An 11,815-nucleotide genomic window follows, 5' to 3' on the forward strand; every position below is an offset into this window, starting at 1 on the left:
TGATCTTTCTGATAATACAAACCCAAATTTGCGATAAAAAGTGTGAGGAGGTTTGGTGTTGTTGAGACCGGTATGTAGTCCCAGAGTGTGTGTGTATGTTTGTGTGTGTATTTGTGCTGAGCGGAGCTGTTTGCTGAATCCTCTTGGCTCTCTCTCCCTGTGCCCGCACACAGTGGTCGCTGGCAGCCAGGCGGACAGGCAGGGCAACGTGTGCCAACACAGCTGCCTATTGAGAGGCAGCGTTACGGACACAATGTGAGCGACAGACTTGCTGTATCAACAGCTCCCCCTTTTCTGCTGTTGTGGCCAGAAATAAACCATAAATACCCCCCCTGTCCCTGCCCTCTAATGGCTCAACCCCACCAAACATCCAAGTGGTACTGAAAACGAGGGACCCTACCACTTCCTAGCAGTCATACCCAGGTAAAAAAAACCTCACTCTGGACACAGTCGGTGTAATAATTCCAATGCAATGGAGTTAGATGATGCTGCATCAAGTGGAGACCAAGGTTTGGATGATTTTGGTATTATTGGGTTGTAATGAAAACTGCTTTAAAGGACTGAGTGTATACTTTTAATGGATATTGATATAATATTTTTTATCATTCTGTCCATATAATAATAGAATTTGTGGCAAACTATTGCTGCTTTATATTTGGCCAAAATGTATACAATCCTCCTATTCAAGGTGGACTTATAAACTGCAACTGTGACATTGAGCTTTCCTCCTGTGTGTGTTTCTGTGACTGTGTGTGTGCTTGGACATGCATGCATGCATGATGGATGGTGTGTTGTCTGTGTGTGTGTGTGTGTGCTGCTGCCAAAAAGTGGAAGAGCAGTGGATCAGTAGGATGACGGAGCAGCAGAGTGTCCCGGAGCAGCTGGCATCTGGAAAGAGCCAGAGTGGAGCTGGAGCCACATACAAGGTACTGGAACAAGCTTCTGTGTAGAGAGGGGAACCTGGTTTGATCAGGGAAGGATTGTAAACCTGGAGTGGTCTAATACAAGCACAGAGTTCTACTATTGGTCATAAATTAATTTTTAAAAGGCCCTATTATGTATCCTGGTGAACAGACATCAGAACACAAGTTATTGTAGGTGATTCTACAGTATTTTAGCGTAGGTATTACACAATATGTCTTCTTTATTACCAATATGAGCTACTTTATGAAGGCCTTTTACCAAACCACACTTATTTGGGACTGAGGTGACCCTGACTCCTCTCTGAATTGTTGCCATGCTGGTAAATATGCATCTTTCTGGTCCCTCTGTGTGATCCAGGTGTTCCTGTTTGAGTTTGAGAATTTCCAGGGCTGCAAGGCGGAGTTTTCTGCAGACTGTAAAGATGTGATGGAGAAGGGACTGGAGAAGGTTGGATCTCTGATAGTTGAGTCAGGACCGTAAGTAATGCCCAATGTTTAGTAAGAAAATTGTTTCCTCGATAACTAGGTCATGTTTGATTTGGTGTCAGGTAAACTTAATTTTCCCTCTTATTTCCATCTTCTTTTTTCCTCTCAGCTGGGTGGGTTATGATCGGCATGGCTTCACAGGGGAGCAGTTTATTCTGGAGAAGGGCGAGTATCCACGCTGGGACACCTGGACCAACAGTCAGAACAGCTACACCCTCTTGTCTCTAAGACCACTCAAAGTGGTGGGTGACTAGTCTTGATACAACACTAATTTACCCATTAAGCTCTGTAAATGTGCAGGGTTTCAATTATGAGTTGCCCACACATTACCTCCCTACACCCTGTATATCATTGTAGTCAGCATCTACTAGAGAGAGTTATAAGACTTGTCCATGTGTCTGATTCCCCTCTATAGGACAGTGCTGAACACAAGTTACACCTGTATGAGAACCCTGGATATACTGGTAGAAAGATGGAGATTGTTGATGATGACGTGCCCAGCTTGTGGGGCCACGGTTTTCAGGATCGTGTGGCGAGTGTCAAGGCTCTTAACGGAACGTAAGACCCTCCCTACATCACCGTTTCATCCATATGTCCATTTAATTTTGGTGTTTATTAAGTTTAATTTACCTGCAGAACTCAAAGCCTATTGTGAGACAATTGTTTTCCTTTCCTCCAGATGGGTCGGCTACATGTACCCAGGCTACAGGGGGCGCCAGTTTATCTTCGAGAGAGGAGATTTCAAGCACTGGAACGACTGGGAGGCCCCTGCACCTCAGATCCAGTCTGTCCGGCGTGTGCGAGACATGCAGTGGCACAAGAGGGGCTGTTTCACTGTCCCCGACCCGGCTCCGGCTCCGGCTCCTGGCCCCGGACCCAGCCCCGACCCTGACCCTACCCCAGCACCTCCTGGCCCCCCTGCCACAGCTGGAGCCAGCTGAACAGGATCCTCACATGCCCACCAACCCCTTCCCAAAGCCTCCCCCCACACTGCCAACAGGGCCTGCCCTCTACCTTAACCTAAGCACGGCAAACGATGCTTGTGCCCAATGAGGAGTGCCATGTATGTTTCAGTGGCGAATAAAGTTGTTTGACCTGGAGTTGGCCCGATTTATTGCTGATGTTACGATTGTAAGTCACATTGGAAATTGTTTTAAATAAGATAATAAAGATTTAAACTGACATCTATGTGGAAATAATGAAACCTACATTTGGCAGATATTTTTCCTCAAGATAAAATGCAGATGTATTTTGAACTGAAATTATTTTCAAGCCACTTTTACTGCCTCAAAGCCTCATCCAGCAGAATTAGGAGCACATGACTTATTCAGGGAATATGTGGATATGCTTACCGGCAGTGGAAGTGATGTCATACTTTATGTATGCTTGCTATAAAAACAGCATGCACTGCATTCCCTTCCATAGTCATCATTGTGCATTTGATGGTTGATGATCCTAATGATGTGTCGTCACCACGTAAACATTAGGAACTGATATCATCTACATTAAACTCATAAACATATTCGTTTTCTAATACTAATGAGCCATGATCTGTGTTGCACAAAATTCAAATAGATTCCATCTGCAGACATGATTATTTTCATGTTTTTTACGACATTAAATTGCACATGCAGGCTATTATTTAGTAGATATTGATGTAATATTCCAAAATAGAAATAATACCCCTCATAAACCTAAAAAAAAACAGAGAACAGAGTGTAACAGACCTGCTATTTACTTATTCAATTCAATTCAATTCAGTTTATTTTGTATAGCCCAGAATCACAAATTACAAATTTGCCTCAGAGGGCTTTACAATCTGTGCACATGCGACATCCTCTGTCCTTCCCTCACATCGGCACAGGAAAAACTCCCCTAAAAAACCCCTTTAACAGGGAGAAAAAAGGAAGAAACCTATGGGAGAACGACAGAGGAGGGATCCTTCTCCCAGGATGGACAGAATGCAATAGATGTCATGTGTACAGAATGAGCAGCATAACAGAGATACAACACATTCAATGTATATGACATAAATTATTCATATAATAAGACTACTTATAATAACAGCAGCAATTATTACAGTAGAATTATAGCCATGAAAATAGGGATAGTAATGTGACTAATAATAATAATCGAAGTAGCAGTGGGTGTCAGTCGGCTCACAGCAGGAGGCACGACTACGGTCCAGGTACCACAACGATTCATGGAAACCTGCAGAACGAGAAAGCAAAAGGGCTTCAGGGTGGAAGTAAAGCTAAAATGCTTAATGGTACAGGTAATAGTAATAGTAATGTGACTAGTAATAATAATGGTGGTAGCAGTCGGTGTCAGCAGGGCCGTAGCAGGATGCACGTCCACGGTCCAGGTACAGCCACGATTTATAGAAGCCTGCGAAGCGAGAAAGCACAAAGACTCCAGGGTACAAGCAAGTCAATAAGCGTAATAGTACAGGCAATAATAATAGTAATGTGACTAATAATGATAGTGGTAGTAGTAGTGGGTGTCAGCAGGGCCTCAGTAGGTGGCACGATGACAGTCCAAATATAACCCCGATTCCTGGGAACCTGCGAGGCGAGAAAGCACAAGAACTTATAGATGCGTACCGAATATCCCCTTCTGTCTCCTGCAGTGCTCTCCTATCCTTTAAATTTTCTGACATCAGTAATAAATACATGCAAAAAACATGCAGCTGGCTAGATGTGAGCACATCTGTAGACTACTAAGGTCTACCACGCTGGATTATGATGAATCTTTGGGTTAGGCGGTTGAGTCAGTATAAACAAACAGATAAGGATTTATTCTTAGTGTCACATTGCTGCACTTAAAGCTGTGATTTTCACTGGAACATAAAGCCTTCTTGACATGAGATCTAACACCCAGATCCCTAATTCAAATATAGACTAAAACAAGTTGCACTATAATATAGGGCAGACTTTTTCTCACCCTTAAATTTCTTGAAAGAATCCTAAATACACGAACAACCTCAGGCCTGTGTTTTGAATCATTACAAAACGGTTGGCAATGTCACAAACACTTAACTCAAGTCTGTGCAATGGGGATATATTAAAAACTAATCACATATCTTGCCTGTAATCTCAGGTAACACAATAAACTATTTGGTGCTCTCTCAAACAAAGTAATCCTGTTTCTGTTTAACTGAAATTAAGTTAAATGATGTGGAAAAAACATAAATTATGCCAACAGAATAGTCTCATCATTCATTACAAATATTCATAGACCCAAATTTGCCAAAATCCTGAGAGTTATACGATCTCCTCTCTAAAAGCTTGTTCAACTTTGTGCCTTGTAGCCTATTACATTAAATGGGGAGTTACTGCTAAATGACGAAACACTATTTTAATGCATTGATCACTAAATCATGTCTAGCTATGAATTGAAGATGGTCAACTGAATCTGTTTCTGTTATGTATTTTATGAAATACAGATTTCTACAGGAGGTGGACAATTCAGACGTAACTTGAGTAGTTTAAGAAAATTGTTGCCCAAGATTTGCACAGTCTCCATTAAGCACTTGCATGGTACATACTCTATTAATTCTCTGTCATATCTTATGAGGTAGCCAACAGACATGATTTGCAATTGCACTCCAAACTATATGAACACATAGAAATTGGAATATGTCTTTTCACATGCTTGTAGGTGAACTACGTGCTTCTTTCTGTACTTCTTCATCGAGGTCAGTGGAGGGTCAGTTGAGCGCCCCTGGAGCTATACAGGTGTTCATTTGCTTATTTTAGGGTGCAGAACAGCACAGCAGACATTATTGTTATCAGCTGGAATGTAATTCTAGACTCACTGCCCGAACATTTCCACCAGCAGATGTGGTAAAACTCTTTACTCAATAATAACGATAATAATGATAATTCAAGGTCAATATTTAACATGTTATTAAGATAATAATATATATTAAGATTTTTAAAGGAACAGTAGGTGAAAAGTGTATCCTATGTGATCAATGCCTAAACCACTATTGTAGTGTTGCAGCTTATCCAATAACTCCATTATATTGCCTGCTCCCTTGATTAACAACTAAAACCTCATCCTGCTAAGCAACTCATGACTGTAAGATAAATAACAATAATAATGATTATAATAAACATTATTTATATTTATTAATCACTTTTCAAAACAAAGTAATCTACATGTAAAACCAGGATTAAAACATGCAATAAGGAAAATACAATCAGATAATAAAAAAATAAATAAAATAATTACCAAACAATAGCATTAATAAACGAATTAAACCGATTAGATATGTTGCAAATATAATGGTTTGCTAGAATTAATAGAAAAGGTTTTTCTTTTTTAAAGATACTTTTTCAGAAATATCACTGATGCTACAATTGAAGTGAAATAAAATGAAAGTGAGCAAAAAACCTCCAGGTAGTGGAGTAAACATATGAAGTATGTTTGAATATTCAAACAAACACCAGATCTGCAAATTAGCACTTAAATATATAACTTGAGAAAAGCCCTTTATTACATTATAACTCTGAGCACCACAAACCTCTCATCTAAAACCTCTACAGATGGTTTTATCTGTCCTATAGAGACACACAGACTCTCTTTGATTCAGTTGTATTCAAGTTATATATATCATGACTGTCTAAATGTAAAATAATAACACAATTTAAAATTCTGCAAAATTGCAAAATCCTCCTTGCAAGACTGTTAACATGCACATACAAGGTCAATAAAACTAATTCAATGAAGAAATGTGACTTATCTTTTGCTTAGTTTTTTTTTTTTATGTATCTTCAACAAACTTTTTTACTGCCAACAGGAGAAATGTAGCATTGCTGTAAACAGGTTTGACTGAAGCTTTAGAGATTCCAAACAGCAGAGGCCACACATTTTTGACACTAAACCTTAAATAGATTTTTCTAGAAATTGAATATCAAATAGACCTACTCTTGTGGAAATATTCAGCGGTATTTAAACTGTTATTCAAATCAGTATGACTCTTTCAAGCACAGTAAAACCCATCTTTTACTGTCCTTCTCTCTCACTCTCTCTCTCTCTCATTGTAGGTGTGGGACTCTTGGCACTGTTTGTGCTGAATCATGTGGATATCGAACAATGACTGGCTGGACAAAACTGACAACTAATGAAATAACTTTGTGGGAGTGTGACTCCCCGGGTGGGGGGAGGCTACAGGGTGACCCCCTCATTTCAGCCTGCTGGGCCTATGACAGGCCGATCTGCAGGCCGGCAAAGACACTGTGGGCACTGTTGGCAGAGTTTCCACCCCTGGGCGTCCCGTATATATTGAGCTCATCGTGCCATCACAAACACACTGGAACAGACAGGTACTGGTAAGGGGTTCATGTCTGTCACACTGTATTTTTTTTTTTTACCAATTTAAGTTTACATTTTTTATCAGTATTTGTTTTCCTTTTGTTGTTTGATTGTTTTAGCATTATTTATTTACAAAGTATCTCTTATGTTGCATTGTTGTAACTCTGTGTTCAGAAGGCTGTGAACTTCAGAAACTTGTTTTGGAGGGAGTGGTACATGCACTGTTAATCATGTAGACAAAGGATATTTATCAAAAACAACCAAAACTATATTTTTTCTTTTCAGTTTCATCTTTGCCAATCCATTCACTATGGCCACAGACCACCAGAACCCTGCATCCAAGCAGCAGCAGCCAGGCACCAGTGCATTTAAGGTGAGAGGTGATGCAGCAGACATGCAGAGACCAATTAAATTACAATTTACAACTCCCTCCTGCAGGAGTTACACTTGTGCGTGCCCTGTTTGGATACCTTACATCCACCTAACATCAAAATTGGAAACAGATTGTCACTCTTGAAATTGAGACCAGTAGCTCAACAACACTCTCACTCTCCCCTTTTCTCCCACTGGCACACAGCTGGTTATCTATGAGCAGGAAAACTTCCAGGGACGCTGCCATGAGCTGACTGGTCCCTGCAACGACCTCCAGGAAGCAGACGTGGAGAAAGTGGGCTCCATACTGGTGCTGTGTGGACCGTGAGTGTGGGTTAGAGACAGAGAGAGCATTAAAAAAAGGATTTAGAGCCAAACAGCCAGGGAGTGAAAGAAAACATCAAAGAATAAGGGACTTACTCTGAGTATGAGAACGGAAGGGAAGGGCAGAAAATGATCAGAAAAACAATGAAATGTGTCATACTAGCTTTCTTTCCTTCCTTCCTCCTACACCAATCACAACCATCCCTCTCTTTCTTCCCTGCCTGCTCAGATGGGTGGGATACGAGCAAGCCAGCTGTAAGGGGGAGCAGTATGTGTTTGAGAAGGGGGAGTATCCTCGCTGGGATTCCTGGACCAACAGCAGGCGTAGTGACACCATTATTGCATTCCGCCCGATTAAAGTGGTAAGAAAGACCCCACCTATCCATTGATAAATACCCCCATCAGTCGTCCCATCAGTTGCTAAGCAAATCATCCCCTGGGTTAACACTTTGCTCCCCTTTCAGGACAGCCAGGAGCACAAGATTGTCCTTTACGAAAACCCCAGCTTTGCAGGGAAGAAGATAGAAATCATAGATGACGATGTCCCCAGCTTTCACGCACACGGCTACCAGGAGAAGGTCTCCTCTGTTCGGGTTCAGAGTGGCACGTGAGTCCATCCTCCCCACACAACAGATGTTGTGTTGTACTGCAAATAACTTGCTACATGTCTCTTGTCACTATCTCTGCACCTATAACTGTCTCCTCTCTGTTTCCCCTCTCTGTGCTCCTGGTGCACCAGTTGGGTGGGCTATCAGTATCCAGGTTACAGAGGCTATCAGTACCTGTTTGAAAAGGGGGAGTACAAGGACAACACTGAGTTCGGAGCCCAGATTCCTCAGATCCAGTCGGTTCGGCGCATCAGAGACATGCAGTGGCATCAGAGGGGCGCTTTTCACCCCGTCATCTAAGCTTGTGACTTTTTCCTGTCATGAACCCTGACCTCGGCCTTGCTCCCTTCCAGCATCAACCCCTTTGTTCTTAATTTACACCATGCAGCGTTTTGATATCCATTGCAGCTGTTGCAGTAGTGACATTCTTTGAAGCAAACTAATAAATCCTAATTGCTTACATTTGACTTGATTGTGTGATTTACTTGAGTTTTACCCTACTTCTCATCAACATCCAAAAGGGATAACATAGGAGGAAATAAAGTTAGGTCAGTTATGTGAAATTATTCAAATGCACTATGGAGGTAGCATAAAAAACATTTCAATGTTGTTAATATTGTAGTTTAATGTGCACTTAACAACTCCGACCAGTAGGTGGTGCTGCAGGGGCCAACAAATAATGTCACTTTCCGTTTTCCGGTGAAGAGGAGCTTACAACACATGACAAAACAACATGCTACTTTATCTGGTCGTGTAAAACTCATGTTGTTTAAGTAAGAAAATATATGTGTTTTTTAGTATTCTCTTAGTGTTCCTCATCCACATATTCTAAATTCAGGTCTGGGTTCATCGAAAAAGTTGGTAAGAAAATGTTACTTAATAGAAATGTGACTACTTAGCTTCACTTGAATAGCTAGACAAGGAAACGCCTAATGTTGAAATGTTTTTGGTCATTGCACTTATTAAAGGCGTTTTATGAGTCTTTATGTCTTTAATTCGGCATGATGTTACTGTTGCTTGTACTTTCTAAACCAACGTTACAGTAGGTTGTAACCCGCTCCCCATATCAGTTGAGCAGTGCATTGTGGGATAAAAGTATCTACATGAGCACATTTAAAGTTACTTTATCATGCAAATTGAAACCCTTAAGAAGTATACTATACTTTTGTCATTTGCCCAGCTTAACTTAAACTTATACTAACAATCAAGCTTCATATACATTTAGGTTCATGCATGAGCACAGATAAAATTATTAAACTAAAGAGCAATGTTGTACACCAGTAGCGCCTTTATTAATATAACAGTGTAGTACCACTTAAATTAAAGGAATAAAATGAAAGCAATAAAGCCAAATGTGTGGGTCAGCTGTAAGCATCTTCAACATAAAAGATGACGCTTTATAGATTAGTGTTTATTTGCCAGACTTTCTTTGTAAAACTTGTTTAACTCATTTTTAATCTTGTTAATCCTTAAAAAAAACCCAAAAAAAACCTTCCTCCAACAGTTAAGATGCCTATCCTGTGCAGTAACTGCACTGACAAGCGTGCAGTGCTGAAACGTCCAAAAACGGCCCACTCGCTGTGCAAGGAGTGCTTCTTCTGGGCCTTTGAGGAGGAGGTGCATCAGACCATCATGGCAGCAAAGCTGTTCAAACCGGGGGAAATAGTGGGAATTGCCGCCTCAGGTGGAAAGGACTCCACGGTGCTCGCACATGTAATAAAGCTCCTAAATGAGCGATACAACTATGGCCTTGAACTTATGCTTCTCTCGGTGGATGAGGGAATCTCTGGTTACCGAGACGACTCCTTGGAGACAGTAAAGAGGAATCAGCAACAGTACGAGCTGCCATTGAAGATTGTGTCGTATGAGGAGCTGTACGGCTGGACTATGGATGCTATAGTGAAGCAGGTGGGACTGAAAAATAACTGCACCTTCTGCGGAGTGTTCAGAAGGCAGGCTCTAGACAGAGGAGCCATCATGTTGAAAGTGGACAAGATATGTACAGGTAATTCCAAAGAGCATTTAAAAATAAAATAACTTTATAAAGGGAAAGAAGAGTCTCAGCCTGCATTTCAGAGGGTAAATATATTTGTTAGAATTTGATACAAGGTCTTTTATCTGTGTTTTCTCTCACAGGTCACAATGCTGATGACGTGGCAGAGACAGTTTTGATGAACGTCTTGCGAGGGGACATAGCTCGTCTGCGCCGATGCACTGCCATCTCCACAGCCAGTGAAGGTGAAGGGGTCGTGCCGCGCTGCAAGCCCCTCAAATATGCGTACGAGAAAGAGATTGTTCTGTATGCATACTTTAAGAAGCTGGACTACTTTTCCACTGAATGTATCTACTCTCCAAATGCCTATCGTGGCCATGCAAGGACCTTTTTAAAGGACCTGGAGAGCGTTAGGCCGAGCTCTATAATGGATGTCGTTCACTCAGGGGAGAACCTGTCTGTGCGGGAGGGGTGAAGATGCCTGTGCAGGGGACCTGCAAACAATGTGGCTACATCTCCAGTCAGGCTCTGTGCAAGTCATGTGTGCTGCTGGAGGGGCTGAACCGAGGTCTGCCGAAGCTGGGCATTGGCAAACACCACCGCCTGCATGACAAAATCCTCTCCAAGCAGCCCCTTACTGAGAAGGAGGAAAGAAAGCTGAAATCAGTAGACTTTTGACCATTATGATCCCATGTTTTATTTACCACAAGACAACCATATTTTTAAATATAGCATGTGTATTCTTTTACTTAAGAAAAGACTATTCTAATGAGTCAACTGTTATTTGATTTCATTTATCATCAATTAAATATGTATTGAAAGTTGCCATGGAATATTTTAAAAATTAAAAACTCATATCAGTGAAGCCTCTTCACATCATAGAAAGTCCATTCACTGGCGTCTTACAGCTGATAACCAGGGATCACCGAGATGCTATGTAGACATACTTTCCAATGGTTTTCAGAATGTTGTGTTAAGCTTAAGGACATTTTCAATAATAGATGAATGGTATATTACACACATGACAGGAGAAGGTGGAACTTTTTCAATTTCTATGAAAGCTTTGGTACCGAGTTCCATGTTGAGCGATTCAGATCACTTTTACAAGTATTAACATTAGCGATCAGCATCATCTGGATTCCAAATACTGTTTATTTCACACATGTTTAAAAGACATGTAAGTAGTGTACACCTACTAGGTGTGTGAAGTGCAGAAACCAGGACTAGCAGCTTTGTTTTTATTTATTTTTTAAGGTTGTAAATGTTTCCACAGCAATGGAATTTCACTGGAGGCATGTTTCATTTTTTTTTCATTTTATGTTATTTCTTCTTCATGTTCCAATGCACCAATCTCTTAGGAGGATATGATGACAAGGTGCCATAATTTAATAAATACATTATCCGATATCTTCATATGTCTCCTGTTTTTCCTGATTTGGATGAGGCGAATGCAGTCATTAATAATGTCATGAAATAAAAGAATTTCAGCTTAGTAATCAGTAAAAAGAGCAAAACTTTTGCACTCCGGTAGGACGACAGGTGCGTAGAAGAATACCTTAGGTAGACAATATAAAACAAAAAACGACCGCACACTGTCTTCTTCACTTGCGTATAAATATATTTTAGTAACAACCTGATGGTACGTAGACCATCAATAGGTTGGTAGACCAATCAGATTGCCCCAATCACATGACATCAATCAGTCATCCACGAATCGGAACTATCAACAAATAAAGAATCAATTTACATTATATCGTGGCACTAAAAGCCTACAAACAACATGAAAACAT

At 40.8% G+C, this 11,815-nt stretch overlaps 3 protein-coding genes across 3 annotated transcripts; all 3 read left to right on the plus strand.

The window, feature by feature from the left end:
- The first annotated feature begins 472 nt into the window (after window positions 1-472).
- On the plus strand, window positions 473-2,350 carry LOC129100806 (beta-crystallin B3-like). Its single transcript, XM_054610298.1, has 6 exons — window positions 473-509; window positions 829-926; window positions 1,282-1,400; window positions 1,519-1,651; window positions 1,825-1,967; window positions 2,089-2,350. Exons 1-6 carry the CDS (start codon window positions 473-475, stop codon window positions 2,348-2,350), a joined length of 792 nt encoding a protein of 263 aa, XP_054466273.1.
- A 4,688-nt stretch (window positions 2,351-7,038) lies between these two features.
- Window positions 7,039-8,332, plus strand: crybb2 (crystallin, beta B2). Its single transcript, XM_054610299.1, has 5 exons — window positions 7,039-7,101; window positions 7,306-7,424; window positions 7,654-7,786; window positions 7,889-8,031; window positions 8,164-8,332. The coding sequence occupies exons 1-5, from the start codon at window positions 7,039-7,041 to the stop codon at window positions 8,330-8,332; spliced, it is 627 nt and encodes a 208-aa protein (XP_054466274.1).
- Window positions 8,333-8,805: 473 nt separating this feature from the next.
- On the plus strand, window positions 8,806-11,426 carry LOC129101551 (cytoplasmic tRNA 2-thiolation protein 1-like). Its single transcript, XM_054611406.1, is given in 4 exon segments — window positions 8,806-8,893; window positions 9,537-10,037; window positions 10,169-10,483; window positions 10,486-11,426. Coding segments are annotated over 3 exon segments (1,029 nt in total). The 5' UTR covers window positions 8,806-8,893; window positions 9,537-9,541; the 3' UTR covers window positions 10,704-11,426.
- Window positions 11,427-11,815: the final 389 nt, after the last annotated feature.

The sequence above is a fragment of the Anoplopoma fimbria genome, chromosome 13 (assembly GCF_027596085.1).
Source record: "Anoplopoma fimbria isolate UVic2021 breed Golden Eagle Sablefish chromosome 13, Afim_UVic_2022, whole genome shotgun sequence".
In the NCBI taxonomy this organism is placed as follows: Eukaryota; Metazoa; Chordata; class Actinopteri; order Perciformes; family Anoplopomatidae; genus Anoplopoma; species Anoplopoma fimbria.

Bases quoted from the DNA above. Each gene is read 5' to 3' on its own strand.
- LOC129100806 (XM_054610298.1), top strand. From the start codon at position 473: ATGGAGTTAGATGATGCTGCATCAAGTGGAGACCAAG. The intron at 927-1,281 runs GTACTGGAACAA...TGTGTGATCCAG, and splicing joins GAGCTGGAGCCACATACAAG to GTGTTCCTGTTTGAGTTTGA. The intron at 1,652-1,824 runs GTGGGTGACTAG...TCCCCTCTATAG, and splicing joins CTCTAAGACCACTCAAAGTG to GACAGTGCTGAACACAAGTT.
- crybb2 (XM_054610299.1), top strand. From the start codon at position 7,039: ATGGCCACAGACCACCAGAACCCTGCATCCAAGCAGCAGCAGCCAGGC. The intron at 7,425-7,653 runs GTGAGTGTGGGT...CTGCCTGCTCAG, and splicing joins ATACTGGTGCTGTGTGGACC to ATGGGTGGGATACGAGCAAG. The intron at 8,032-8,163 runs GTGAGTCCATCC...CTGGTGCACCAG, and splicing joins GTTCGGGTTCAGAGTGGCAC to TTGGGTGGGCTATCAGTATC.